Source organism: Chelmon rostratus, chromosome 8 (genome assembly GCF_017976325.1).
Source record: "Chelmon rostratus isolate fCheRos1 chromosome 8, fCheRos1.pri, whole genome shotgun sequence".
NCBI classification, from domain to species: Eukaryota; Metazoa; Chordata; class Actinopteri; order Chaetodontiformes; family Chaetodontidae; genus Chelmon; species Chelmon rostratus.
Window position 1 is genome coordinate 13,052,233 of NC_055665.1, and position 25,467 is coordinate 13,077,699.

A 25,467-nucleotide genomic window follows, 5' to 3' on the forward strand; every position below is an offset into this window, starting at 1 on the left:
CACCATGTCATCAGAATTTAAACAATATAGGTATACAGGACCCCTCTGCAAGAAAGGACAGGTCTTGAAAATTTGCAATGAATCAAATTAAAAAAAAGACAACTGATGCACATGATGCCTGCTCCTCCAGGATGGTAATCCAGCATTATTCTAAAAAAAAAAATTAACTGATATTTTAGTATTTTAGTTTCTTCAATAATGGGACTATGTGCAAATAACAGAAGCAAATGCTGGTTTGCTCACCATAGCATTGCCAATGTACATTTTTCTAAACTCAAGGCCATGCTTGCATGGTATGAAGTACAACATACACGGATAACAACAATAGGCCCCAGCATGAATGAAATGTGACATAAATGACTTAAACAGAGGTGGGAACTACTCCAATAAGGCGTCTAAGTTACATATAACTTTTAGGCTATCTGACTATAGACTGACAAAAGACGTGTATTTAAACACAGCTTGACTATTCAAATCATAGTTTTCATATTAATTACCCTTAACTCCACTTATAATATGCTTTAAAAGCATTGTCATTCCCTAAAGTATTGGCACATTAACATATTGTGAAAAATATAGCGATATTTAATACTGCCAGCATTCACCCTGACCGTCATAACATGACATGGAAAATTAATGAAATAAAAACTCTGCACGCTGCACATTTCTTCTTCCATATTTGTTCAATTACACAAACACACAAATCATTCCAGTTTGGCTGTTTATTCAGAATAATAGGCTTCAAATATAATGCAAGCAACCAAGTTAAACACTCAGGATGCTGTACTGCAACTCCACCCTAGAACTGGAGGTTGCTGTGGGACACCAAAGAGAGAGGAGGCCATTCACAACACCAACTCACACATTATTTTGACCAGGTAGAGGAAAGGAAAGAACTGTACACACTCTGTACTATGATTGCTATGACTATATGAACCTCGAGTGGATTTATGTTGATTATTTGTCAGCGCTCTCACATGGACACACAGTCTGATAACACAAACTCACAGACAGCAGCATCGCAGATGAACACTACCAGCGCCAAGGTGCACATAAACACACTCCAAACAAACATTCACCCTCTAAAAAAAACAAAAACAAGAAAATGCACTGAAATTACTTGCAGTTTAGCTTCACATACAATCACACTAAGCTTTATCTATCCCGTGCCACAATGAAAACTTTGATAAATCCTTAACTGCTTACTCTAAGAGAGATTGGTGTCTTGCTGATTACTGTAGAGGATTTTCCGATTGCAGCAGCTGGTAGACATTTTCTGAGATGTCTGCAGTGTAGCTTGTAACACGCTAGTGCTGAGGAAAGTTTACTGCATGCTTTCTTTCACAAGTGGGAGAGAAAGGGAGGGCTGAGGTAGAGGAGAAAAGCTGAAGGCAAAAGAAGGCGAGAAATAAATAAGGTAATCTGTTCCACAAATCTGTTGTAGAGTCAGGGTGTTCAAAGGCACTTGGAACATGAGGAAATGGTAAACAATTAAGGTGAAACACAACATGCAAAAATAGTTTGGTTTCAGGTAAAACTTGCAGTACGTGTTTGTTTTTGTACATCTAAAATAAGGCGGGTGAGGAAGAAAAGCCCTTAACATATTTGAAGAAATAAAAATAGCCTATTTTCGGGTAAAATACTTCATGTTGGCAATTGAAATCATAGTGATTAAAATTACAAAAAAAGGCATCTCAAGCAGCCGTATAAAAGTGATGCATAGCCTTCAGAGCAAAAATATGCCAGTCAGTGGTTCAACAATTACAAAACCCTTCATATTATTACACATCACAACTATTTTGCGTGGAACTACAGTTTTGTAGTGGTATTATATCCTTGCCCACCAGCACAGTGGTGTGTCACATTTTCTGATTATGCTGCAGTGCGGATAGTGGTTTAATTTATTCAGTCCAAAAACTTCATCCCCTGTGAAGATCATGTAAACGCACATACAGCCTTCTGACAGGGCCACGTTAAAGTCTAGCAACATCCTAAAAACCATTCAAAGTACACGACTGACATGTTTATGTCAGGGGTGATTTCTGTTTTTCCAAACAGACTGTGAAAATCCTGCCATATTCTGCACAGATGCTCCACAGTCTTAAAAATCAGTCAGAATGGGTTATAATTCCACTTTAAAGAAGTGTAGTGTGTTCCCGGCTTTTACCAGGTCTTTACAGTCAGTGGACTGAGGCCAATATGGCTCGAGAAAAATGGTTCCCGTAGTCTTTCATTTGTGAGAACCACCCATTCTCTGTTTCTACTACAGTTCCGTTATGTTTACAAGGCTACTTATAAAAAAAGGCATATATTTGTTGTGCATAAAATATTCAAATTTCTTGCCTCCAAAGTCCATTTGTCTCCCTCAGGCAATGTGTACATCGTGCCTGATAAGTGGTCTGTTTATGCAGAGTGCCTTGAGGATGAGAAAGTGAAGGACGACAGTGGTCATTTCATAAAGGGGACCTGGAACTTCATGATGGATCTGAATCACCCCTTCATGTTCTGGATTAGAAAGGATCCCAGTGCTGAAATATTCTCTCAGTGCTATAATGAAGAAAAACCAAGGGCTTCAGTTCAAATTGTCATATCCTTCACGTTATGGTCTGGGCAGAAGGGGAGTCATGGTTAAAGGACAGGTTCAAATTTTTCAAGTCCATCTCAATACACACCTGACATATCCACATATGTACAAATGAACAGTTCTGGTCACTGCAGTTGCTTCTCCTGCCTGCGCCAGCCACAAAACAGATCCATTGCCATATCAATACATTGTTAAATACAATGTCTATTAGAATTGCACTAACAGTATATGAATAGAATACTACTAGTTGCTAGCGCTGTAAATCAAGGATTTTCAAAGGATGTTAATATATTTAGGAAAATTGGCATCACTTTAAGTGTGATGAATTAGCTCTTAGCGGTTTACGTTTTGAGTCTATCCATGGATGTACAAACAGCTATCACTGGATTACTTTGATACTGAAGAAAACTTAAAACATGATTCTCAGGCAAGTTCTGGTGTTATAGGGACCATCTTTTTCCGTGATTATCATGACTTCTATTAAACATATTGGAGATAATGATATTAGGAAGTATCAGTGACACTGAATCTAAAAACATGTTGGTGTGTTAAGATGTAACTGACTTATGACTCAGAGAGAGTATGATTTTAGACTCCAATTAAAGCAATTTGCACAGTATCTTTGCCTTTGACTGATGATTGTACAGGGCTGGAACATTCAGAAGGAACAATTATAGTGACCAAAAATCCTTTCAATGTACGTACAGACATGTGAATATTCTATTAAGAAAAAATGTGAACCTCTCCTTGAAGCGGTCATGTGAGGATCATTTCAGGTTGAAGGCCAGCAGGGGTCGCTCCTCTCTCCTCTGCCAGGGACTCTTCTTCTCCTCCTCTCCATCCTCGTGTGCTGCATCGCCATCAGGAGAGACTGACAGCAGGGCATGATCAGTCCTGAAAGTCTCTCCCTCTGGTGTTGGCAGGGGAGGAGGAGAAGCAGGTGATGAGGAGGAAAGTGAGGGCGGTTCCTCTTGTATTTGTACCCCCTCCATACCCCCCTGCCCCTGATCCCCTCTCTGACCCTCTGCTTTGTCTGGCAGGATGGGTCCTGTTTTACTGTCCTGTGGGCTGCACTCGGGTGTCTCTTCCTCGTTGCCTCCCCTATCCAGATCATCCACATACACCAGCTGGGTGTAGGCCATGGCTGGCGTTGTGCCCTTCGACCTGTCTTTCTCGATATCTCTTTCCCCGCGCTCTCCATCTCTCCCTCTGCGGCCCGCTCTCGGCTCATTCAGGTCCACGCCAGAGTCCAGACTGGCATCGTTGCCGTTACCTCGCCTCCCACCTCTGCCATTACCTTGCTGACCTCCTCCACCTGGAGCGTTGCTATGGCACCCCGCCCGCTGCAGGTCAATGTAGGAGTGGCGGATATGAGCATTGGAGCGTCCATCCAGTGAGACAAACCAGGCTCGTGGGTGAGGCAGAGGCTTCCCTCCTCTTAGCTCCATTAAAGTCTTTTCAGCCAACAAGGTGTCCTCACTGTTTATTTCCACAAGAGCTGTTTCCCCAAGAGCTGCTGGGATAGAAAGAGACTCTGACAGGCCGATCCGCTCTCCATCACTTTGCTTGGTGGGACCTGGGGTGCAGTCGGTGGGGGTTTGCCCCAGGGGCTGCTGGGAATGTGAGGCATTGAGCTCAGCCTGAATGGTCTCCAAGTCACTCTGCTGGTCAGTCTGCAGCAGGAGGGCTTGACCAGACAGAGGGTGCTCCCCAGGCAGGCGCATGTAGTGTGCCGGGATCACCAGTGTCGGACGCACCCTCGGGTAACCTTCTCCTCCACTCAGCAGATCCACAGAGCCGCAGCAGAGCAGCTGGCCCGGTCGGGAGAGCGACGGGAGACTGGGACGCTCCAGGTGGTCCACAGAGCGAGACAGAAGGTAGTCAGGAGCTCTGGACTCACACCCCTCCCCTCTACTGGGGGAGTGAGGAGGAGAGGAAGGTGAGATGCAGTCAACAATCCCAATGCTGCTCAGATGGTTAGCTGACACCTGACCATGATTGGCTGATGACAGCGCATCTGAAATCAGGTTGCTTGATGAGCAGACCGAGGTGTATGATTGACGGTAGCCCCGCTCTGTTCCGGATGAAAGGGCGGCTTTTAACTGGAATGTCTCAGCAGACTGCCGGTAGTCTCTGCTGCGAGGCGTCAGATTGCCAAGAGATGAACCATGGTGGCTGTTGTTGCCGAGGGAGGAGCGGCTGTGTTTGCTGTGATGGATTATGTTGTGTTGACGCGGATTGTCTTGGTGCTCATATGAGAAAGGCTTCAGCATTGGTGTGGTCATGTCGGGCTCAGTTGCTGTGGAAACAAGTTCCAGCTGCACCTAGAGACAACAATACAACATTTAAGTGCATGAAACTTTTAAAATGTCCTCACTGTAGGGCAAGATATAATGCAGACACAGACAAAGAAAAACATCATATTTATCAAAGTAATTTTATCACAGACTTAATTAGAGAGCATTTTTTGCAACAGTACTGATTCATCACAGTTTGAGAAAATAATGAATTACACTTAATTAAGTGCTTCTGTTTGACAGTACAGTGTAAACTAGTGATAGAAACAGTATCTATATGTGTCGGGCAGACCTCGTTGCTGATGAGGTTGAGGTGGGACATGGAGGTGGCTTGATCCCTCTTACTGCTGTCCAGACCAGAAGACAGTGTGAGCTTGCGGTGAGACACTCGAGGCTTCAAACAGCGACGCCTGAACAACACAGAAACACGCCAGATGTTATGATTCAAATCAGAGGAATCTGCTTTAAATACTCAGTAAATACTTTTTTCTTTTGAAAAATATTGTGATAAAACCAGGCACTGGTTTTATCTGGCATTGGACTACAGAGTGCTTGTGTATGTGTGCTTATATTTGCAGTAGAGCATTGGTACCATCAGATGCTGTACTAACGTGATGCCCTATCCTGTGCTGTTGCTGAAGAGTACACTGGATAACATTAAGAACACAAATATAAAACCTTAAAATAGTCAGCTACTATACATGTTCCACATAACCAGTCATAAGAACTGACTCATATGATTGTATATTCCTGACGCTGTCATCCTCATTTTGGAGGCAAATCTGGCAACTTCTTAGTTCTTCATGATGGGACCTATTGCTGTGTAAAGTAATTCACACACCTGCAGTAGTACAACAGGAGGCAGAGCAGGCAGAGCAGGATGAGGGCCATGCCTCCCAGTATGGCCAACAGAAACACTGTGTGGTACGTGCTGATGTCCTTCGCTAACACTGGACCTGTTGGACAGACAGGATGTGGAAAAGAGAATAAAAGCATAATTCTGTAAAAAAACAAAAAAAAACAAAGATGAGCTCATAAAGAAACAGATTTTTATATGAAACAGGTGTGGATGACTACTCTGTTTGTTGAGGTTATGTTGAGGTTATGTCTACATCTACACTACACATATATGACATGCCAAAATGTTTTACAGTAAATATGTGTGTCAAGATTGTCACCTGAGTGTAGTGGGGACATGGCGGCCACCCAATATCCCAGCTGAGGAGCAATGTAGGTCAGACTGAGCTGGCTGCCCTCCCTCTGCACATGACCCCAACTGCTCTTTATCCAGGCACCTACACACACACACAATCACAGAGTGAAATCAAATTTCCCAACGATTGTTCTGTATTAGAACCACCTTCAGAGAGGGCATTAGTGACAAGTGGCAAGGCCTGCAGCAAACTCCCACCTGACTTTCATTAACTGAGTACAGACAAGGCAGCACTTCACTTAGCAACATTTAGATACCCCTCACCAGTAAACTATTTTATGTTTAAGGCCCAAGAATTTGTTAATGTGACAGAAGTAAAGTCAATGAATTTAATACTTTGAAAGATATTTTTATTCTGACATTCAGCATAATTTTTTACCTGTTTCACAATCATAACGTCCACAGGTATGGAAGCATGATGGAGAAACAGTAGGGATGTTATGGCCTGCAAGTATTTATTCTTCTTTCATTGTTCCAGTACTTTCCAGCAGTGTAGAACACGAACTACTTATGATAATGTTAATCAAATTAATGATTAAAGCATTATAGGCTAAGACTTTTGTAAATTAAATGTAATTCAAGATTCAAGATTGCCTTTATTGTCATTGAGCATGCATCAGCGAAATTTGCATTGCAACCCCCGTGTTAGAAACAAGATAATAAGAAAGAAGAGAAAGATAATAAAATAAAATAAAGATAATAGAATAAAATAAACTAAATAAATAAACATGCAGTAAAAATATGCATAAATGCAATAAAAATATACCAGAAATAAAAAATATACTAAAACAATAAACAATAAAATATACCATGACTTGCCTTTTGTGATGAAAATTAATTCTGTGCCTTTTAAGACTTTTCAACCCTAGCTGGTACAACACAGATCCAGGCTCAGTAGCATGAGGGAAGGAAGAGTGTTTTGGCAGTACTTAAGTCACCCACAGGGAGGCAGCATGCTCAGCCTAATGTCACTGACAGCCTATGAATAGGGGCACAATAGCAGCCTCAGCAGTGCCAGTCCCAAAAACCACAACAAAGCCAAAGGCTCTGATTGAGTGGCTCACAAGAAATCTGCTCCAAGAGGAAACATTCAGTAGGGCCTTCACACTTCTCCTCCTTTGGGTCTAAGGGCCAACATGGTGAGAGCTACTTTGTTTCTATGCTTATTCGCAGTTATAGTACATCAAGTAGTCAGGAATCTGCATCAATCTTCAGTAGGGAGGAACCATAAAGGGAAGGAGAGGAAAGACAAATACAGGAAAGGAAGGAGAGACATGAGAGAGGCTGTGTGACTCAGCACCACACACAGGCACATGCACGCACGCACACACACACACGCACACGCACACACACACACACACACACACACACACACACACACACACACACACACAGTGCCCAGCACTGCCAGGATTCACCCTGGTTCTGTCTGATTGTTTCCACAAGGGAGTCCTCTCTTTGTGGGACTGACCTGTTTAATACTGACATTTAATGACTCTGTTCCCACGCCCCCATACAGTAAACCACCAAGAGTCCGGCAATAGCTTTGACACATTGCAAACATTTAGACCCTCAATACAGCCTGTACATTACTTCTGCTTCTTGCCCATTCATGCAAAGTCAACACAGCTGACGTTGGCCCTCTTTTTTGTTCACTTTTAGAGATTCAAAGATAGCAGTCGGTTCATCTAAGGGAGCTTTGCATCATCAAACTCCTCTCAGGATGAAGGTCTGTCTGTTTGACTGACACACACACACACACGCACACACACACAAACAGGTGAACTTGATCTGTTTGTATATGACATCATTTCCCCCCATGCTTCATTAACATGTAACAATACATGTCAGTTGTCAGTTATACAAGAGAAGCAGGTTTTGTGTGTGTGTCGTCCATTTGCGCACTTTGTAAACAAAACTAGTTTCTTTGTGAGGGCGCCTTTATCAGCCTGAAGTATTCCTCCAAAAAGGCACCAGACAGATTTCAAAGTTCTTTCTTTGTGTCTGTTTTATATCCTCAGTTAACACATTCATAACAACACACACACATACACACACGCTTAACCACTCAGTGAAGAAAGTCAATCAGGAGCTCGGCCTTTCTGTTGTGTTATTTATTTGGTGGGTTGCTAAGGAACACGAGATGTAGCCCGGAGAGAGGGGTCCGGGGATGGCTTCTGTTGTGGAAATACTCGCTGCTACAGGCTGTGCGTGGGCTACAAGTGTGTATTCTTTCAGCTTTTATCAAAGCCCTTTTTATAAGCGCTTGATGTTGATACTTTGGGCACTTTAAACGGAGCCATGAGATCCTTAAAACCATCACAAGAGCAAAGATGGTCCAGATATTACACTGAAACATTCATTGGCCCAGTTGCTTAGCAGGAATATTCTAAGGCTAGATTTAGAGAAAAGCTAGTCACATCACAAATGCAGTTAGGACCAAAACATACTTAACGTAGACAACCTTTATTTCCCAAGTGACAAGAGGCCTATTGTTCTGTGGACAGCAGGGGCAGGCCTCAGTATATTAGGCAAATACTGTCTGTCTTCTAGCTGACAAGAACATGTTTAGAAAATGTGTCATCTAATAAAGGGCCTTCCTTCTATTTTCGTCAGATCGACATGACAAGAGAATATCTTTCAGAGTCACATTATGTACCAGTCTATTAGACAAGGATCAAACTAAGGCTGAAACTAATTCTCATTATTAATTAATCCGTTGTTCATTTTCTTTATTGATAGATCAATCCTTTGGTCTAGAAAATGTCATAAGTTAAAAAGTGGAAAATTCCTATCACAAATTCTCAGAGTGCAAGTTGACATATTCAGATGGCTTGTTTTGTTAAACCAACAGTCCTAAACCCACAAAGCAAGTTAACTACCATAGAAGACTAAGTCTAAACTCAAAATAATGAGTAGAGTCATTGTATCTTTTGCTTTTTTAAGGCCAGTAAATGTTTTCAGTTTACCACCCTCTGTCTGTGAAGATCCTCAGTCATACAGGTCATGGTTAGAGTATCAGGAATCAGGAATCAGGAAGCGTTTATTGTCATTACACAAGAAGGAGGGTTTATTCTAAGGTCACTGGACTTGGTTGTAGAAGCTTCTCCTCTCAACCAAGCAGCGTCCCAAGAGTCCAAGGTATTTACCTCTGTGCGGTTGATACCACTCAGTTCCTAAAGTGTAAACAACACTTGTTCAAGTTGTCACAAGGCTAACTATGAATAGTTGTTAAATCAATGCTGTCCTCTTATCCTTTCCGAGCAAATAATATTTTTTTTTATATTATACTTCTTAAAAGGGTTGCTCATAATAACGGACAGACAAAGAATTATCCTCCGACTTTGCAGTTGCCCTCAGCTCTACGTTTTCAGCATCTTTCAGCTCATTGCTTTGCTTTTCAGGCTCAAAACTCCTCTGTTTTCGTTTGAATATTGAACATAAACACAATTCCAAATTAATGCTACTGTTACGATGTGTCTGCAGGATGTGCTGGAAAGGCAACAGTTTGCCAACAAGCAGCCAATTGCAGTAGATTATTTGGTTTCACTCGTAGCGATTAATCGACTAAATGTTTCAGCTCAACATCAAATAACCAACATTTTTATCTCACCAGAAGAATTTTAATACGTCCCGACAGACCCTTCTGCTGCACTGGCACAAACATAATGTACAGTAGAGGAAATGTGAGACGAATGTACACAGAGAGGGATGTTTTGTAGGTCAGATACAGTGCTGGCTGCCGTCTCTCAGATCAACTCATCCAACAAGAACTGGGTGTGTCACAGTGTGGGACGTCTGACAACAAAGATTTAAGATTGTTGAAATAAATCAGTGGGTCCAGAGAGAATTGAAGGGTCTCTGCTGCAGGAGCAATCAGCACAGAGGCCTTTGCTATTATTTAGTTCAGTTTAAGATTTAACTGAGCTCCAGCAGATTATGCATCCATGGTCCAATCTTGTGATGTCTAGCAGTATTTGTTTTGATTGGCAGATTAGCATGGTGCTGCATGTTGGCAATTTTTTTACAACCTTATGAATAAATTCATTCATCACCCTGACGCACAGCAATAAGTGGCTGCACTGTGTGAATACGCATGTGGTTTGTATTAATGGTCCTGTTCTGGTAATTTCATAAATCATTCACCAATGGAAGTAGGTCTCATTTACACAGAAGTAAATGTATTACAGCACTGCAGAAAATCAGAAACTATAAGGGTTCAGGTTATTTTCAAGAGATCTCATTGGAAGACACAAATGCAGATGTGTAGATGAGAAATGCTTAGAAAGTCAGAAAAGCTTTTGTGTTCCTGTCAGTACATACCCAAGCGTGGGTCAAATCTCCAAGCAGGAATGTGATCATTTTCCTTCAGGCCACTGTCAGCAGGCAGGGGGACGGACACCGTGATTGGCTCATTCACCTGCAGCTCCACTCCGTCGCTGGCCAATAAGTGAACAGAGATGGCTGCTACAGGAGTCAAGTCAAACCTCTTCTCTGCCCCTGTGAGAGAGGCAGGAGAGTGCAAGTAAGAGAAATGCAGCGAAAAGGAAGGGGAGTGGGAATAAGTTGCACATGAGGGGGAGCAGAGAAAGGAGCAGACAGCGGGGGGGAGTGACATGAAGAAGCTTAGATAAAAGAGAGTTGTCAGGGGAAAGACAGACAGGAAAGAAAACAAGGGAAAGACAGGAAAGAGGGAAACGGTGGAGAGTGAAAAAACAGAGAGGCTGAGGGTGGGAAGTGTCACAAAGCACAAGTATGCTTATGTTGCCTGGAGGGAGGGGGTACATGCTGTGGGGAGGGGGAGCTTTTGAGGAGTATTCAATCTGAAGGAGAAAGGACACACAACTTCATACAACACACACATCAAGATGTGGATCACACTCACACACACACACACACACACACACACACAGGTTATTGTGTTTCAGGAGGTCAGATAAAGAGGCCTCTCCAGGGTTCATTCTCTCTGATGTACCACTGCTTCTTCTCTACCCTCCCCACCCCCTCTCAGGAGCCTTCTCCCCTGTCATCCATGCCCCACTCTCCAACACCTAGGAGAGTCTTAAACTCCTTTGTGCTGTTAACCATGAGCCAGTTTGAGCCTCACCTGTGCCGTTGCCGCCGAGGACCTGCAGGTGTGGAAAGTGCTGGATGTGCGAGGGGGTACTGGCCACAGTGAGCAAAGCTGTTAGGTTGGCGTAGGATGTGTTGGAAGGAAGACTTAGAGCTCTGCGCTGGAAATGAACAGTGGGCTGACGCCTGAAACCTTGAGGAGCAACAGACAGTCGGGTGTCAGAAACCATGGTCATGTTGAATAAATATCCAGTGTTGTTAAAGTTTCAGTATTCGACCAATTTCAAATTGCTTTTTAAAGATTTTTTTTCCTGTTGATGGTTTCAATAGATAAGATATCCAGGGAGAGGGGGATGGCACTCATGCACTTGCTGAAATCAAATGTTGTAATTAAGTGGTATACATTCTAGACCATCATGCCACAAAATGACCCAATTGATTTTTTTTTTTTTTTTCCCAAATTTGTTCATCAATTTTGAACACTATCCCGGCCTTGGTGTTGGGGCACTGACCATGAACCTCAACGCCCCTGACCGAAAGTGGCTGGGCACCTCTGTTATGCGTCATTTACTCCGTCCTTCTCTCTTTATGTCGCTAATAGCAAAGCCAAGAAGTACAGCAGAAGCACTTGGATAAAAGGTCAAATGTTTCTACAACCAAGTCCAGTTGCCCTAGATTCAACACTCCTCAGATCTCTTCAGTACATCTTAAAGAGGCCAGTGATTTCTTGTTGTTAACAAATCCCTGAGAAAGACCAAAACCAATTATGATTTGACTAATGAAGTATTGGCTGTGTAGCCAAACAGATTATTCCTCTGTGCCACAGACCATTGCCTGTGTTAAATACACTTCAAAGAGCAACACAGTTGCAGGCTGTGTTATTTTGAGTAAATCCCACATGCACTGTCCTGCTCCAGTAAATACTCACTAGAGCATGTGTCTTAATCCGTGGCTGAAAAAAAGTCCCCAACAAATGCACCAATTACTCTTGTTTGAGCAACAACTGTTAAAACTACAGTGACCAGCTGTTTAAAAAAGCGAGTGCCTTTGTGAAGTAAAAAAGTTTAGAGTTGTAAGAGACATGAAACTGAATGCCACAGACTGGACTGGGAAGTTTTGAAAGAAAGACAAACACTCAGAATTTTCATGTGTTGACAAAAAGAAAAATGCAAAATATTGCTCAACTTATCCTTAAATGGCTTCTATTTGGATTTTAGGATGAACAAATGAGGCTATGTGTGATGCTGTTCCTTCATGAACAACATGAGGGTTCAAAGTAAATACAGTATAAATCACCAGCTCTCCACCTACTGTCAAGATTCAACTGTTGTAACTGTCAAATGCTCAAAAGGCCAGTGTTGAATAAAGATTCATGATTAGATTAGGAGTAAAACTAAGAATTAGAGAAAGACATATGTATAAAGAAAAAAGTTAAACGGAAAAAAAAAATGTATTTAAAGTATAAAAATGTCTATATTGGCCCCATTTGTGGGTGGGTTGTGCAATTTTTTAGGATATAAAAATGTAAAACATGCATGTCACAGTTATAAGGCAAAGAATGCAATAAGATTTATTTCTACATATAAAACAGAGAACAATTAATCTTAAGCAAGTTGTTCTTCAGTTTTCCCATTAAAGTCAATGAGGGCATCTGACAAAAATTCCAGTTACAAGGTTTTCACCAGCAGCAACAGTCCGTCTCCCACACTTTAAGACGTTTTACAAGGCATTTTTTTTTCTCCTCGTCTCCACCTAATGCCCTTTTATGAATTCAGCCATCAAGCTGGGCTTAATGGAGGTAAATCCAGATCAATACAGTCAAGATAATGCCTGGCTCGACTTCTTCTCACGGCCAGTGTGACGCTTCTTTCGGATATTTTTTCTGTGCACTTAATTGTTTCCTTTTCGTTCCTCCCCATCGCTGCCTCCCATCCAGTCTCTGCCTGCCATTAACAAATTATAGATGAAGAGCAGTAAACAGTAAAAACTGCATGTAGCTGGACTCAGCAAGGTGATGTCATTGTGGTCCAACTGCGAGTGCACATTCCTGAGCAGTGAGACACAGATCCAGCTGTATACGAGTGTTCACTGTGTTTGTGTTTCTCTGTGCACTCGATGTGAATTTGGGCTCTGCAGTATGTGCATCTCTTCATGTTTCTGTCTAAGACTTGCTCTTGGAATTCAGGTGTGAGTGTTATTTCCCTTCTGTGGCTCTGTTTTTGTGAAAGGAAATGACCCCATTTCTGTTCTTTGTGTGTTCCCTTCCTCAACTCTTCTTGTCTCTTTTCCCTCTACTTTTCTCTCACCTCATCTGTTCCTCCTTCTGTTGGACACTGCTCTGCCCATCCCCCCTTTCTCCCTTATTCTCTCCAACTGCTCCACCCACAACCCCACTTTCCAGCACGAACTGTAACATCATCATCCTCCTCTTTTATTCTCTTTGCTTGTGCCACATGCCAAGGTTTATCACTCCCCTGGGCGCCCAAGTTGACAGCATCGTGACAAACAGAGTGTGTCGGACAGAGGGCAGAAACTATCCTCCGCTCAGGCGCGTGCTGTGGGCAGTGTGCACTCAAGAGGTTTAAATGTTAATGGCGTCTGTATTTTAATGTGAGCTGTGAAGTTTTTTTAGTCAGACAACACAGCTGACACGTTAAATTACTCCGTTGTCGGTCAAAGAAACACAAAAGACGCAGCAGACAAAGAGACAATATTGATTGTGCCTGAGTGAGAAAGCCTTATCTAATATAATTACACACACCCTAACAAAGAGGCTGACTAACAAAGACTGATTCGAGGTTTATATTTGTGTATGTGTGCATGGAGGGGGGTGGCTTTTTCATCACGTCTCCTGTCGAATCTTACTTAACAGTAGGCCATTTAATGTATAGGTAGGGCTAATTATTTTCACTTTCTATAAAAACATAAATATGCGAACTTACCAGTTTTAATTTTGTTATTTAAAATTGGTAAAAAGCAGAATCAGAAACTAGAAATATATGGGTAACAATATGGTTCTGAAACTAAGAATTTACAGTGCAAAAAATCTAGTGTAACAATATATTATTCTTGCAAACACAGACCTTTTCTCTTCACCATCTTTAAGCAAAAATACATACTAAGCTAATTAAGTTTACTGCTTACCACTGTTTACCATTGGATGCTTAGGAGCTCAAAATCTGCATAAAAATGGAAATTAAAAGTTCATTCTTGATCTTGAAAATAAGGTGGCAAAAGAATGTCACCACAAGGTCTGCAGATTTTTAACTATGCTTTGGACTGCAAGAATACTGTGTTGCACTTTTCATTGACTTGTCAAAGGCATTTGACACAGTAGATCACGGTATACTGATAAATATGCTACATCAGATCAGCCTGTCTAAAATTACAGCCTCGTGGTTTGCCAATTATTTGTCTAATAGAACCCAGTGTGCTCAGATGGCTGGTTCCACCTTGTCCTTTTCTGAGGTTTCCAAAGGTGTGCCCCAAGGTTCAGTCTTGGGGCCTATTTTATTTTCTATTTATATAAACAAAATATGTGATAACCTGTCAAATGCCTCTTACCATTTTTATGCGGATGACACTGTCATCTATTGTTGGTCACCCTCAATTGTGCTGGCTCTTGAGTTTTTACAATCTGCTTTTAATGTTGTTCAATCTCGATTGCAAAATCTTAAATTAGTTTTAAATGCACAAAAAACTAAACTGATGGTGTTTTCTAGATCTGGTGAATTACCAGGGAACATCCCCTCAATCTTAACTTCACGAGGTGTTCCCATTGAACTTGTCTTTAATTACAAATACTTGGGTTTTCTGATTGATCAGGAGCAGGAAAGTGCATATTGCTTATTTGGTCACTAAGCTCAAGATTAAAATTGGTTTCTATTATAGAAATAAAATCCTGTTTCTCTCTCCAAGCTCGCAAGTATCTTGTCTCCGCAACTTTTTTACCTCTGCTTGATTATGGTGATGTTCTGTATATGACAGCTTCAGCTAAATGTCTTCAGTCCAGTCTATCACTGTGCACTGAGATTCGTCACTGGCTGTAGCAGACTCACCCATCACTGTGAACTCTATGCCAAATCTGGATGGCCATCTCTAAGTGTGCACCGGTACATACATTGGTTGACTCTCATTTATAAAGCTCTTCTTGGCCTAGTTCCAACGTACTTGTGTACATTTCTGCAAAGAGCTAAAAGCCACTACGCCTTACGCTCTAGTGATATCATTCACCTGATTGTCCCTCGTGTCAGGACTGAACAGGGGAAAAGAGCCTTCAGATTTGCTGCTCCATCAGCATGGAATACCCTCCAGTCTGATTTTAAAATGTCGGAGCTCATACCATTGGAGAACTTTCGCTGTCTCCTGACTGAAACAGTGCTCATGTTTTTAAAATTGTTACTGTACTTCCACTGCTGCACTTTATATGTTATCCTAGTTATTGGCTGCTCTTTCATTTTATTTACTGTCTGTTATTTATTGTGGCGTGTGCTGCTGACCTCTTGGCCAGGTCCCCCTTGTAAAAGAGATCATGATCTCAATGGGTCTTTTACCTGGTTAAATAAAGGTTAAATAAAATGGTCCTTTAGTAGCTGTTCTGGAGCTTTCAATTGCACAACCTTCATTGAAGATGGAGTTCGCCCAGTTGTCACAGATTTGTAGATTTAATTATCCATTTTTTCTGAGCATTTTAAGACTTCTCACCGATGATGACTCAATCTGCTCCTTTTCACAGATTTTAGTGTTTTTGTTGTTTAAAAACCTGTATATATAAAGTTGAATGAACAAAAAAATGATACATTCACAGACAACGCGTTTTACCTTGTAAGCCTGAAACAATCTCCACAACATCTTCATACACCATCAGAGTAGCAGCTCTTTCTGGTAGCAGGTCCAGGCTGATAGAGGAAAATACTGAAACAAAAAAAAACACACAAGTTTACACACTTCACTAACTGACAGAGCGAATTCACAATCGGATGAGGAGCAAACTGCAATCTACCTGGCCCCTTTACTGACTGACATAACAAGTCATTAATCCATCTTTATGCATTTTTAATAGTTCTGCTTTTTCATCCTGTCTGCTGCACAGGACACAAGTCTGACCCAACAAACTGTACTTTTTTCCTTTTCCTTCCTTCCTTTCACTCCTCCATTGTTCAGAGCTGGTAAGCGTGATAATCCAATTGGCCGCCGTTCCGTTGGCTCATAATAACCCCCCCCCCCATACACTCACACTCACACTCACACTCACACACACAGACACACACACAGTACTGCAGCCTCTTGGGAGGTATTTTGTGTGTGTGAGTGTGTTAGTGAAAGGGAAGCTTAAGCTGGCCCCTTGCTGGGTTTTGGCATCTACTTTACTAAATTAGTAATGGAGCACTCCAGTCGTCATTAGCTCACACACCTGGCACAAAGTCACACAATTTTTATCTCACAAAGACACATTAAGCAGGCAGCAAACATGGAAATCAATACCCTAAAAGCCAACATTCACAATCGTAGCTGTTTCATAATATCATTTGTCCTAAAATATCTTTCTCTCTCACGCATGCACACATGCACACGCACAAACACACAGATACACACACACACACACCTACCAGGTAATCTGGAGGGAGTCCAGGGCACAGAGTTTGGCACATATCCCTGTTTGGTTGCGGTGACGACCAACGGTGTCCCAAGGCGGTAAGGGAAGCGCAGGTAGGTGTTGCCATCAACTGATGAGGTTTCCGTGGTTACAGAAGTGTGGTTGGCGAAGAGCTGTACGGTGGCTCCTCCCAGGGGCTGGTGAGTGCTGGCATCGCTCAGGTGAACCTTCAGAGTCACCTCTGTGATCAAACAGAATGTATGCTATGTCTGAGTGTTGGTGTCAAGAGAAAGCAGTAATATCGACCATAACAGGGAGTGATATATAAAGCACAGCAGTGTTATAATTACAGCCATCTAAAATACAGTCATCTCTTTAACTGGGTTTTGTTTCAGTGCCAGGCCCTTTGCCTCCAATCCATGGAGATGGCGTTCCACATTCCGGCCAATCACAAATAGACGGCGGTCTGACCATTTCCTGGACTCTGGCCAGCAGCACTTCCCCTCTAAAACAATGGACCATTTCCCTCTCTCAAAGAAGCCTTGGACTAGAGGGGAAAAACAACTGCACATATAAACACCTTCTCTAATGGAGAGGAGGAATAAAACTGACTAACTGACTGCATGTTAATTGTAGGAAGGCTCACAGTAAAGGCTCCTATGGACTGAGAGATCTCGCAGTCTCACAAGTTCACTGCATGTCACACTGTGCGAGATGAGTCTAGATAAAATCTTGGTCGCATCCTGTAACTGACTGATATGAATTTTTTAAGGCATGTTAGATGATGCATTGGTGAATCTGACCACTGAATTTGCAAACAAAATAAATAAATATAATTGCAACTAACAGATGATTAATCAGTTAGTCAATTTACAGAAAATTACTGATTCATTGTTTTAGTTATTTTTCAAGAAAAATTGCAAAGGATTTGCTGCTGTTCTTTGCCACGTAGAAACTGAGTGTATCTGTGTTTTGGACTGTTGGCTGACTAAAACAAGCAATTTGAATAAATCACCATGGGCTGTCGTTTATTGTAACAAGTATTTTTTCCTATTTTCTGACATTTTTCAGACAAACTAATTAGGGATGTATCGAATGAATTTTTTTTTTTACAATCAAAGCTTCTATTGAGGTTTTTGAATGAAACTTTAAATGTCTGTGTTAAGTGTATTCACTTATTCTGGACTGAAGGAGTTAGTCTTTTTTACTAGCAATAGTGGTATAGCTTAATCTTTATCTATTAGTGGCCAGTAAGAACATAAATCATACTGGGAAAGGTGGCTCATTTCAATCATAATGTATACAGCTGGGTAACTCGTGAACCCCCACCCCGCAACAATTAAGACGTATCTTAACCTGCAGTATAGTGATACATCACTTGCATCTCAAAATTAAACTAGTACTTTAAGATATGCAGACATCTATTTACCACTCTGCAGAGTTCATTATATCATAACCTCAAAAACAAACAAAAAGTCAATTTCAGTTTTATATCGCAAAGGTATGATTTAAAAAAAACTTGGCACAAAAAACACTATAATTTAACATTCATGCAAACCCACTCTCTCTCTCTGTCTTCACACATGACAACATAAACCCTGTTTGATCATTGGCTGCTGGTTGACCCACGGTGAACTTTCAATTAAGGCTAAAAGGGATTCTCACTCCCTCTCGCTTCACCTAAACATGCCCACCTCCCCCATACTCACTGCAACCGAATTTCGTCGTAACTCTTTCTTGTAACCCCACCCTCCGTGACACACACGCTAACACACACATATCCCTGGCTAGACTAATCCACCCTCCCCCCACGCAGGGATCCTGTGGTCAGCGAGGAACCACTCTGACAATCTGGTAAGAGTTCACCCTGAGTGCAGGCTCCACCTAAAAACACAGCACTGCGCCAAATGATACCTTTGCACCGGTGGAAGTTATATGGTGTTTTGTATGCGACGGGGTTTGGCAGAGCTACGTGTCAATCTCAAACCAAACACATCATTACTCTGAGAGGTTCGGTGTGAAGATCTGCTCTGTGGCTGCTTTCTGACCCTTCACTTCATTCCTCCCCTTCATTACATTTATTACTGTCACAACAGAGAATTGGAAACAAAAAGATTTCCCCTTCAAAGAAACTCCCCATTGCATTCAGATCTAGGGTGTGTGTGTGGTGGAGAGATCATGACCTCACTTCCTGTCCCACTCCCAGTGATATGTCGTTAGGGGTACCAGCTGTGCTCACTTTAAAAGAACTCCCCTGGGAGACTCCAGACTGACATGTGCAACAGTCCCCTCCCATTCCTCATCCAATAAATCACTACTGCTGTGGCATCATTGTTAAACACGCTAAGAGTCTCCTTTCTGCTCACAAGGGACAAGAAGATGGTCGGCCTGAAGGGCAACTGAAGACTTGCTTCTGCAGCTAAACTATTTCTTTAACTGCTCCTCACCTTATTGACTCCTTATCTGTGTGTGTTGAGTACCATATGGAGGGTAAAGGTATCAAAGAGAGTTTTGCTTGACCAATGCTATGATTGCAGACCAATTATCCCAGGCAACAGCAGCCAAAGCAGCAGGGTGTGTTGTGTGTGTTTTGTATGTGAGCCGGGCGAGGTAGACAGAAGAGGAGAGAATGACAGCGTTAATGTTTCTCAGCCCGCTACAGTGTGAATCGATGTGTGTTTGGTGTGTTAATCAGAAGTTACAGGCATTCCTGCAACATAAAAGTGAGGTGTGATGAACTGGAAATGCATGGTATGGCTGGCCTCCACTGGCTGTGTGAGGGGGTTTGGTGTTCTTCCAAATAAAGAAGGGGGAAACAGATGCTTTCTGCACACGAGGCTGAGTGGAAAGCTTGCTTGTACACAACATCCAATATAACAGTTGCAGCCACGCCAGCGCTCACTGCTCATTACATTAGTAGTTCATCACAAGTTAGTTAAAACTGATGTCAGTTGAAAAAAACCCAAATAATTTTGTTTACAAAAATAAACAGACACAAAGTGTGTTTCCAACTAGAGCTGGGCAATACAGCCCTAAAGGAATATCCTTCCCCTGGAATACTGGGATAACAGTATGACGCCATGACATCAACAAACGGGATTATTGCCATTATCATGCTGATTTTTTTTTCTATGAAATAAAATTGTACCAATATCATTATGAACGATATGATACGACATGCCTGTAATTCCAACCAACTGTTTTGATATGCACTTTCAATTTGCGCGGAAGACACCTGCATGGAGATAGTTTTTAGGCTTGGCAGAGGTGGAAAAGTTGGGGTAGCCTTAAAGGATAACTTTTGTTTTTTACAACCTGGACCTTATTTGTAGCATTAAATACGACCATTTACTCACCCAGAAAACTTTGGTGACATTTGGAGTCGTTTTGAGCCAGAGGAGCGGCGCGTATATCCGTATAATGCGAGTGCTCGGGGCATCCATGCGTAGCCTCTATAAACGCATAATCTAATCATGTTAGCACCAGCATATCATAACAAAATATTGGAATATGAACGAGTTTCGCCGCAGATTATGCGTTATATAGAGGCTGTGCATGGATGCCCCGCATACTCGCATTATACGGATATACGCGCCGCCACTCTGGGGCTAATTTCTTCAAAACGACTCCAAATGCCACCAAAGTTGTCTGGGTGAGTAAATGGTCGTATTTAATGCTATAAATAAGGTCCAGGTTTTAAAAAGCGAAAGTTATCCTTTAAAAGCAAACTGTGACAAAGTGAAATGGAAACAGACATCATGACGTACGTGAAGCACGCGACTTAAGCGTCAAACAAGCTTCCACTGAAGAGACTTCCAAGTGCAGCAGATGTAAACCAGATCTGTGTGAAGTGATGAGAGGACTGTAACCTTTCTCAAACAAATACATGAAACAAACATAAATGGCAAATTGCCGCTTTGAATACTGCTTTACAGCGTTTAAGGGTTGATGGCGCAAATTTAATTACATAATCTCACACTCCATCTTCTTCTGCAATGATTTAATGGCACTCAACTGGAGAAAATACTCAATTGGAACCAACTGAAAGACAAAATCTACAACATACAAAATTAGTCTAGGAAGACTGTAACAGCAAAGGGGGCAACAGAACAGATTTTTTTCACCATCTCAAGCAGGAGCACATGGTTGAGTATGAGAGGAGCCAGAAATCATGTGACAAGAGCACAAGAGCTCTTGTCACAGAGTTGTGAATAGCTGAAACATAAGCAAGTTTTTTATATAATAAACTGCATAAATAATAACATTGAATAGTAAAAGATTTTATCAAATACGTAAAATTTCATAGATATTATTTTAAGACTATGCCACCTATCCCTGTTGTCAACAAACCAAAAAGAGAGCAATTCAGTTTTCAAGTCCATGGAAAGTACACCAGTGCATGTCATTTGAACTTCAAGCTCCAACAGACTGTTGTTTGTGTTTCTGGATGTAATAACTTGTTCAACCGCAGCAAAAGAAAACACGAAGACTGAAGCTATTTGTTTACCATTTGGATAAATAACAAACATCTGATTCTCAGTGTGGTGAAAAATAGACCTTTTTAAAAAATGATGGCAACAAAATGAGGAATACGCTGAAGGTCAATGAGACCGAGTATGAATCGCTAACAGGGAAAAAATGGAAAAACATGTCACAACATGCAACATGTGGAAACGCACAGGAAAAATAAAGCGCACACAAACACACACGCTAAAGCTCTGCCATTACGAATAAGGAAACAGGCTTTCAATAGGTGTTAAGCCTGCTATTTTCCCTCATCTGGATTAAAAGTAAGATTAGACAGCGGTGGTCAATCCCATTAACTCAGCAGGGGACTCAGCAATTAGGTTACATCATCAGGTCTCCATTCTCAGGCTGGAGAGCAAATGGACTCTCTTCATCTGACTTCAGTAAATATTCCGGTCTACAAACTGTACAACATTTACCATCTGCTTCCGCTCCTTGGCTAAGAAGATTGTTGACCCCCCCCCAACCCTCTGTAACTACTATGCTGTCTCATGACCTGATGTATTCTCCCCAAATTGGGCTGCTGTTAGCACTAACACCAGCATCTTGTGATTACAATCAAGCTTGGCTAGCTGGTGACAATATGATTTCATTGGTCTACTTCCTGGCAGCCCTAGCTTCAGCGAATGTTTGTCTGCTGGAGATGCAATGCCATGCCTATTATGGGCTGCAGTAATGTGAGTGAGATCTATATCTGCGGGTAGATTGTCTGTCTGGCTCCACTCATCCATGTTGCGTGCTGAACAGTCCAGGAGAAGTCCTCGGTATCGACCTAAATACATCCCCCTAGGGACAACTGAAGGTCAATCTGAGGCAAAGTGAACGCCAGAGAAAGAGAGTGAGAAAGCAAGAGAAACAGAAAGAGGCCGAGACAGACTTCAAAGCTCCGCAATCTTGCGAATTATCATAGGTATTACACCTTGTTCTTTACAGAGCTTGTTGTGAATTTGGCCCATTTTAATGATGCAAAAAAATGCCTGATGCAATGCCTTAAAATGGGTACAACTTCAAAAACTCTCGACCTAATCACGATATCAAGAACTAACTTTACAATTTTTAGAAAAATCAGTTCTCATTGTCTCTCTCACCCTGACTGATTAACAGCAATAGCTACTGTATGTTTTCATTCATACTTCTACTGTAAACACAGTTGTGGTGAGAGGACGAAATGTAGGCCAGCCAAAAATGTAAGTGAACACAAACGACTGGGATGTGTGTTTGTGTGTGTGTGTGTGTGTGTGTGCACAAGTGAGAGATAAAAGTGATAGATAAAACAGATGTGGCTCCACTTTAGTTGTAAGTATGACAGGGCAGCTTTGAAGTTAGTGACTGAATGAGATGCAGAGGGATTCTTGTGATTCATGTTGGCTTTCAAACATTGTTCATGCATCTGCTGCTGGAGCGACAGGATACCCTGTGACACTGGTAATTAATATCATCCACCACATCCCTGTAATGATTAGCTGCTCACGCCGGTATCTGCAGACACAAGACACCCTTGAATACCTCAGGTGCAATTTTTCTATTGAATTCTTTCATCTTGCCTTGTCACTTGATTTGTCACTTTTTTTGTCTCAAAACACTTTGCAGTAAGTATTTACGTTTGGTGTATATATTATTTAGTAGGTTTGACAATTTTGATTATTAGTTCACCTAAGACAAAGACAGCAACTCCTGGAAAAGCTACAACTTAAGAAGGTTTAGGCATTTTTGCATTAAAAAAAATACCTTAATCAATTACCTATATTGTTGATCCATTTTCAGATGTTTAGTTTAAGTTAAAGTCTTATTATTATTACAGTATTTTACCTGGTTCAAGCCACTGTACATACATTGCTGCACCACAAATTTTTCTGCGTGGGATCAGTAAAGTTTATCCTATCTTATCTTATCTTATCTTACAAGTACATTGAGTGGAAATGAGTAGTTAGAAAAAGCAAATAATAATAATAACAAAAAATACAATGGTCCTACTTTTGAGATGTTAACATTTGCTGTTTTTATGATAGGAAACTGACTAGCTTTGGGTTTAGGACTGTTAATTGGCCCAAACAGGCGATGTGACTTTTTTAAACCTGGGCTCTGGGAAACTCTGGCATTGTTCAAGATTTTCTGTCATTTTACAGACAAGCGACAAGCTTGCTTCATCAATAAACTAATCATTAGCTTTAGCTGTAGCACAAATGCCAAGTATTAAGTTTGAGCTTACTGGTATTCATCTACCTGCCGTTGGACACCTGAGCCAGGTGGTCTCCCTCTTCCCACACAGACACACACAAAGACAGAGAAGGAGTGTTTTCCGAAATGTAGCGACGATTAAAATGACAAATCACAGCAGCTGGACTCACTCCCCTGCTGCATTATTCCGGACAATATGAGGGCATATTTCGCTCACTACCACTAACAAAGTGTTGTGCACATTAATGACAACATGAGGCTGAAAAAAAAAATCTTGCTTTAAAATGCTGTCCAGGGACATAAAGCCAAGCTGGATAACAAACATTTAAGACAAGTTTCGTGCTCTCTTTCTGCCACCAGCTAACTTGCTAACGTTAGCTAAGTCCAGGTCACATCAGCATCCGAGCAGGCTAGCGGCACCATTAGCCACCAAAATAGCCGGCTAACTCGCCTTTTTGTCGGACAAAAATCTTTAAAGCACTTTTACCTTCTGTGGCTGTGTCCTCCGGTACTGTTTTCGTGGCAGCTTTGGACACAAGGCATCCCAAAAGGCAGAGTACAATCGCAGCGGTCCTTCTCCGGTCCAGAGCCCGCATCATTGCAGATGTGTGTCTCAACGCAAACGGTTAAAAAAACAAAGTGGAAGCCAAATCTTTAGCTTTAACAAACTCACTGACCGGCCACATCAGCGTATACTCGGTTTATTCCGCGAAGCGGGCGACACTGCATGTTTAGCAGCATCAGCATTCCTGATTTTTCGCCTGGAAAGCCGTGTGTCTTCCGTCCCGATGTGCATCCCCAGCCCTTTTGCCGCTCGGTCGTTTTTTTCATCGACGGGCCAGGGTCAGAGAGGAAGACGGCCCCGTTCCTCTGAGCCACATGCCCCAGAACAGCACCAACAGGCGGCTTGTTCCACACGCAGCACCGCTGACATCTGCGGACCTGCAGCGCCACCTGCCGGCCAAATAACGAACGGTTTCTTACTGCTTTCAATAGTTCTTTTGTGTCATTTTTCACCACACGAATGAGAATGAGAAAAATACTCTTAATTTTTGGCTCAAAATTATGGAGGCTGAAAACTGACAAAATGTAATAAAATGCTGATATATATTGAGTCTTTTGAGACTGTGTTGGAGAGGAGGATGCTGAATAAACTGTTATCCATCATGGACAATGATCAGCACTCTCTCCATCACACAGTGGACAGACAGCGGAGCACCTTCTCCCACAGGCTGCTACAGCTCCGCTGTCGAAGGGACAGATACAGGAAATCCTTCCTGCCACATGCCATTACACTGTACAATAACAGTTAAAAATAAAAATAAAAAAATCTCAGGTCATAATTTACAGTCACGGTACACTTTATTTTCTACACACTGACATTTGCTGAATATACTCTTTTTTGTGCAGTACTTTTTATTACTACTGTTTGCTATTTTTGCTATTTTATTATTATGTATATCATTTTTACTGCTTGCTATTTTGATATTTTATTATGTATAGTTTGTTCTTTATAGTCCTATTTCACAAATTTTAACTTATTTCACTGTGTGTAATGCTGCTGCTGCACAGCAATTTCCCAGCTTGGGATAAATAAAGTATATGTATCTATCTATATAATACTGTTGATTAAACAATGGGACGTAAACAACGGCCAACCATCAGGTATGTGAAGACATGGTCAAATGAGTCCAGTATGGACTGTTTTGACACCACCGACTGGGTGGGTGGTGAAGTGTTGTACATTATGTTTATTGAGGTACATTATTTTATAAAGAAAGTTAAGGTCATAAAGAATAGTACCACCAACTTTCTTTGAAAAAGAGGCAGCTTTTTGCTGTGATTTCAGCTGAGGTAATGGTTGTTGTGTCAGGACAAAGCATTGAAAATGTGTGAGAAAGGTCCCTCATTACCATTCCTATTGGCTTTTTGCTTTAATTACAGTTAGGGATGCACGATAATTATTGGGCCAATAGTTATCGGGCCGATAACAGGAAAT

The 25,467-nt window shown here is 41.6% G+C and overlaps 1 protein-coding gene across 1 annotated transcript; it reads right to left on the reverse strand.

Moving 5' to 3' along the window:
• Positions 1 to 719: 719 nt before the first annotated feature.
• Positions 720 to 24,291, reverse strand: fam171a1 (family with sequence similarity 171 member A1). The gene is made up of 9 exons (XM_041942529.1): positions 23,956 to 24,291; positions 16,777 to 17,004; positions 15,989 to 16,081; positions 11,202 to 11,360; positions 10,418 to 10,594; positions 6,060 to 6,176; positions 5,723 to 5,837; positions 5,174 to 5,291; positions 720 to 4,908 (listed from the first exon to the last, which is right to left on the reverse strand). Exons 1-9 carry the CDS (start codon positions 24,065 to 24,067, stop codon positions 3,352 to 3,354), a joined length of 2,676 nt encoding a protein of 891 aa, XP_041798463.1. The 5' UTR covers positions 24,068 to 24,291; the 3' UTR covers positions 720 to 3,351.
• Positions 24,292 to 25,467: the final 1,176 nt, after the last annotated feature.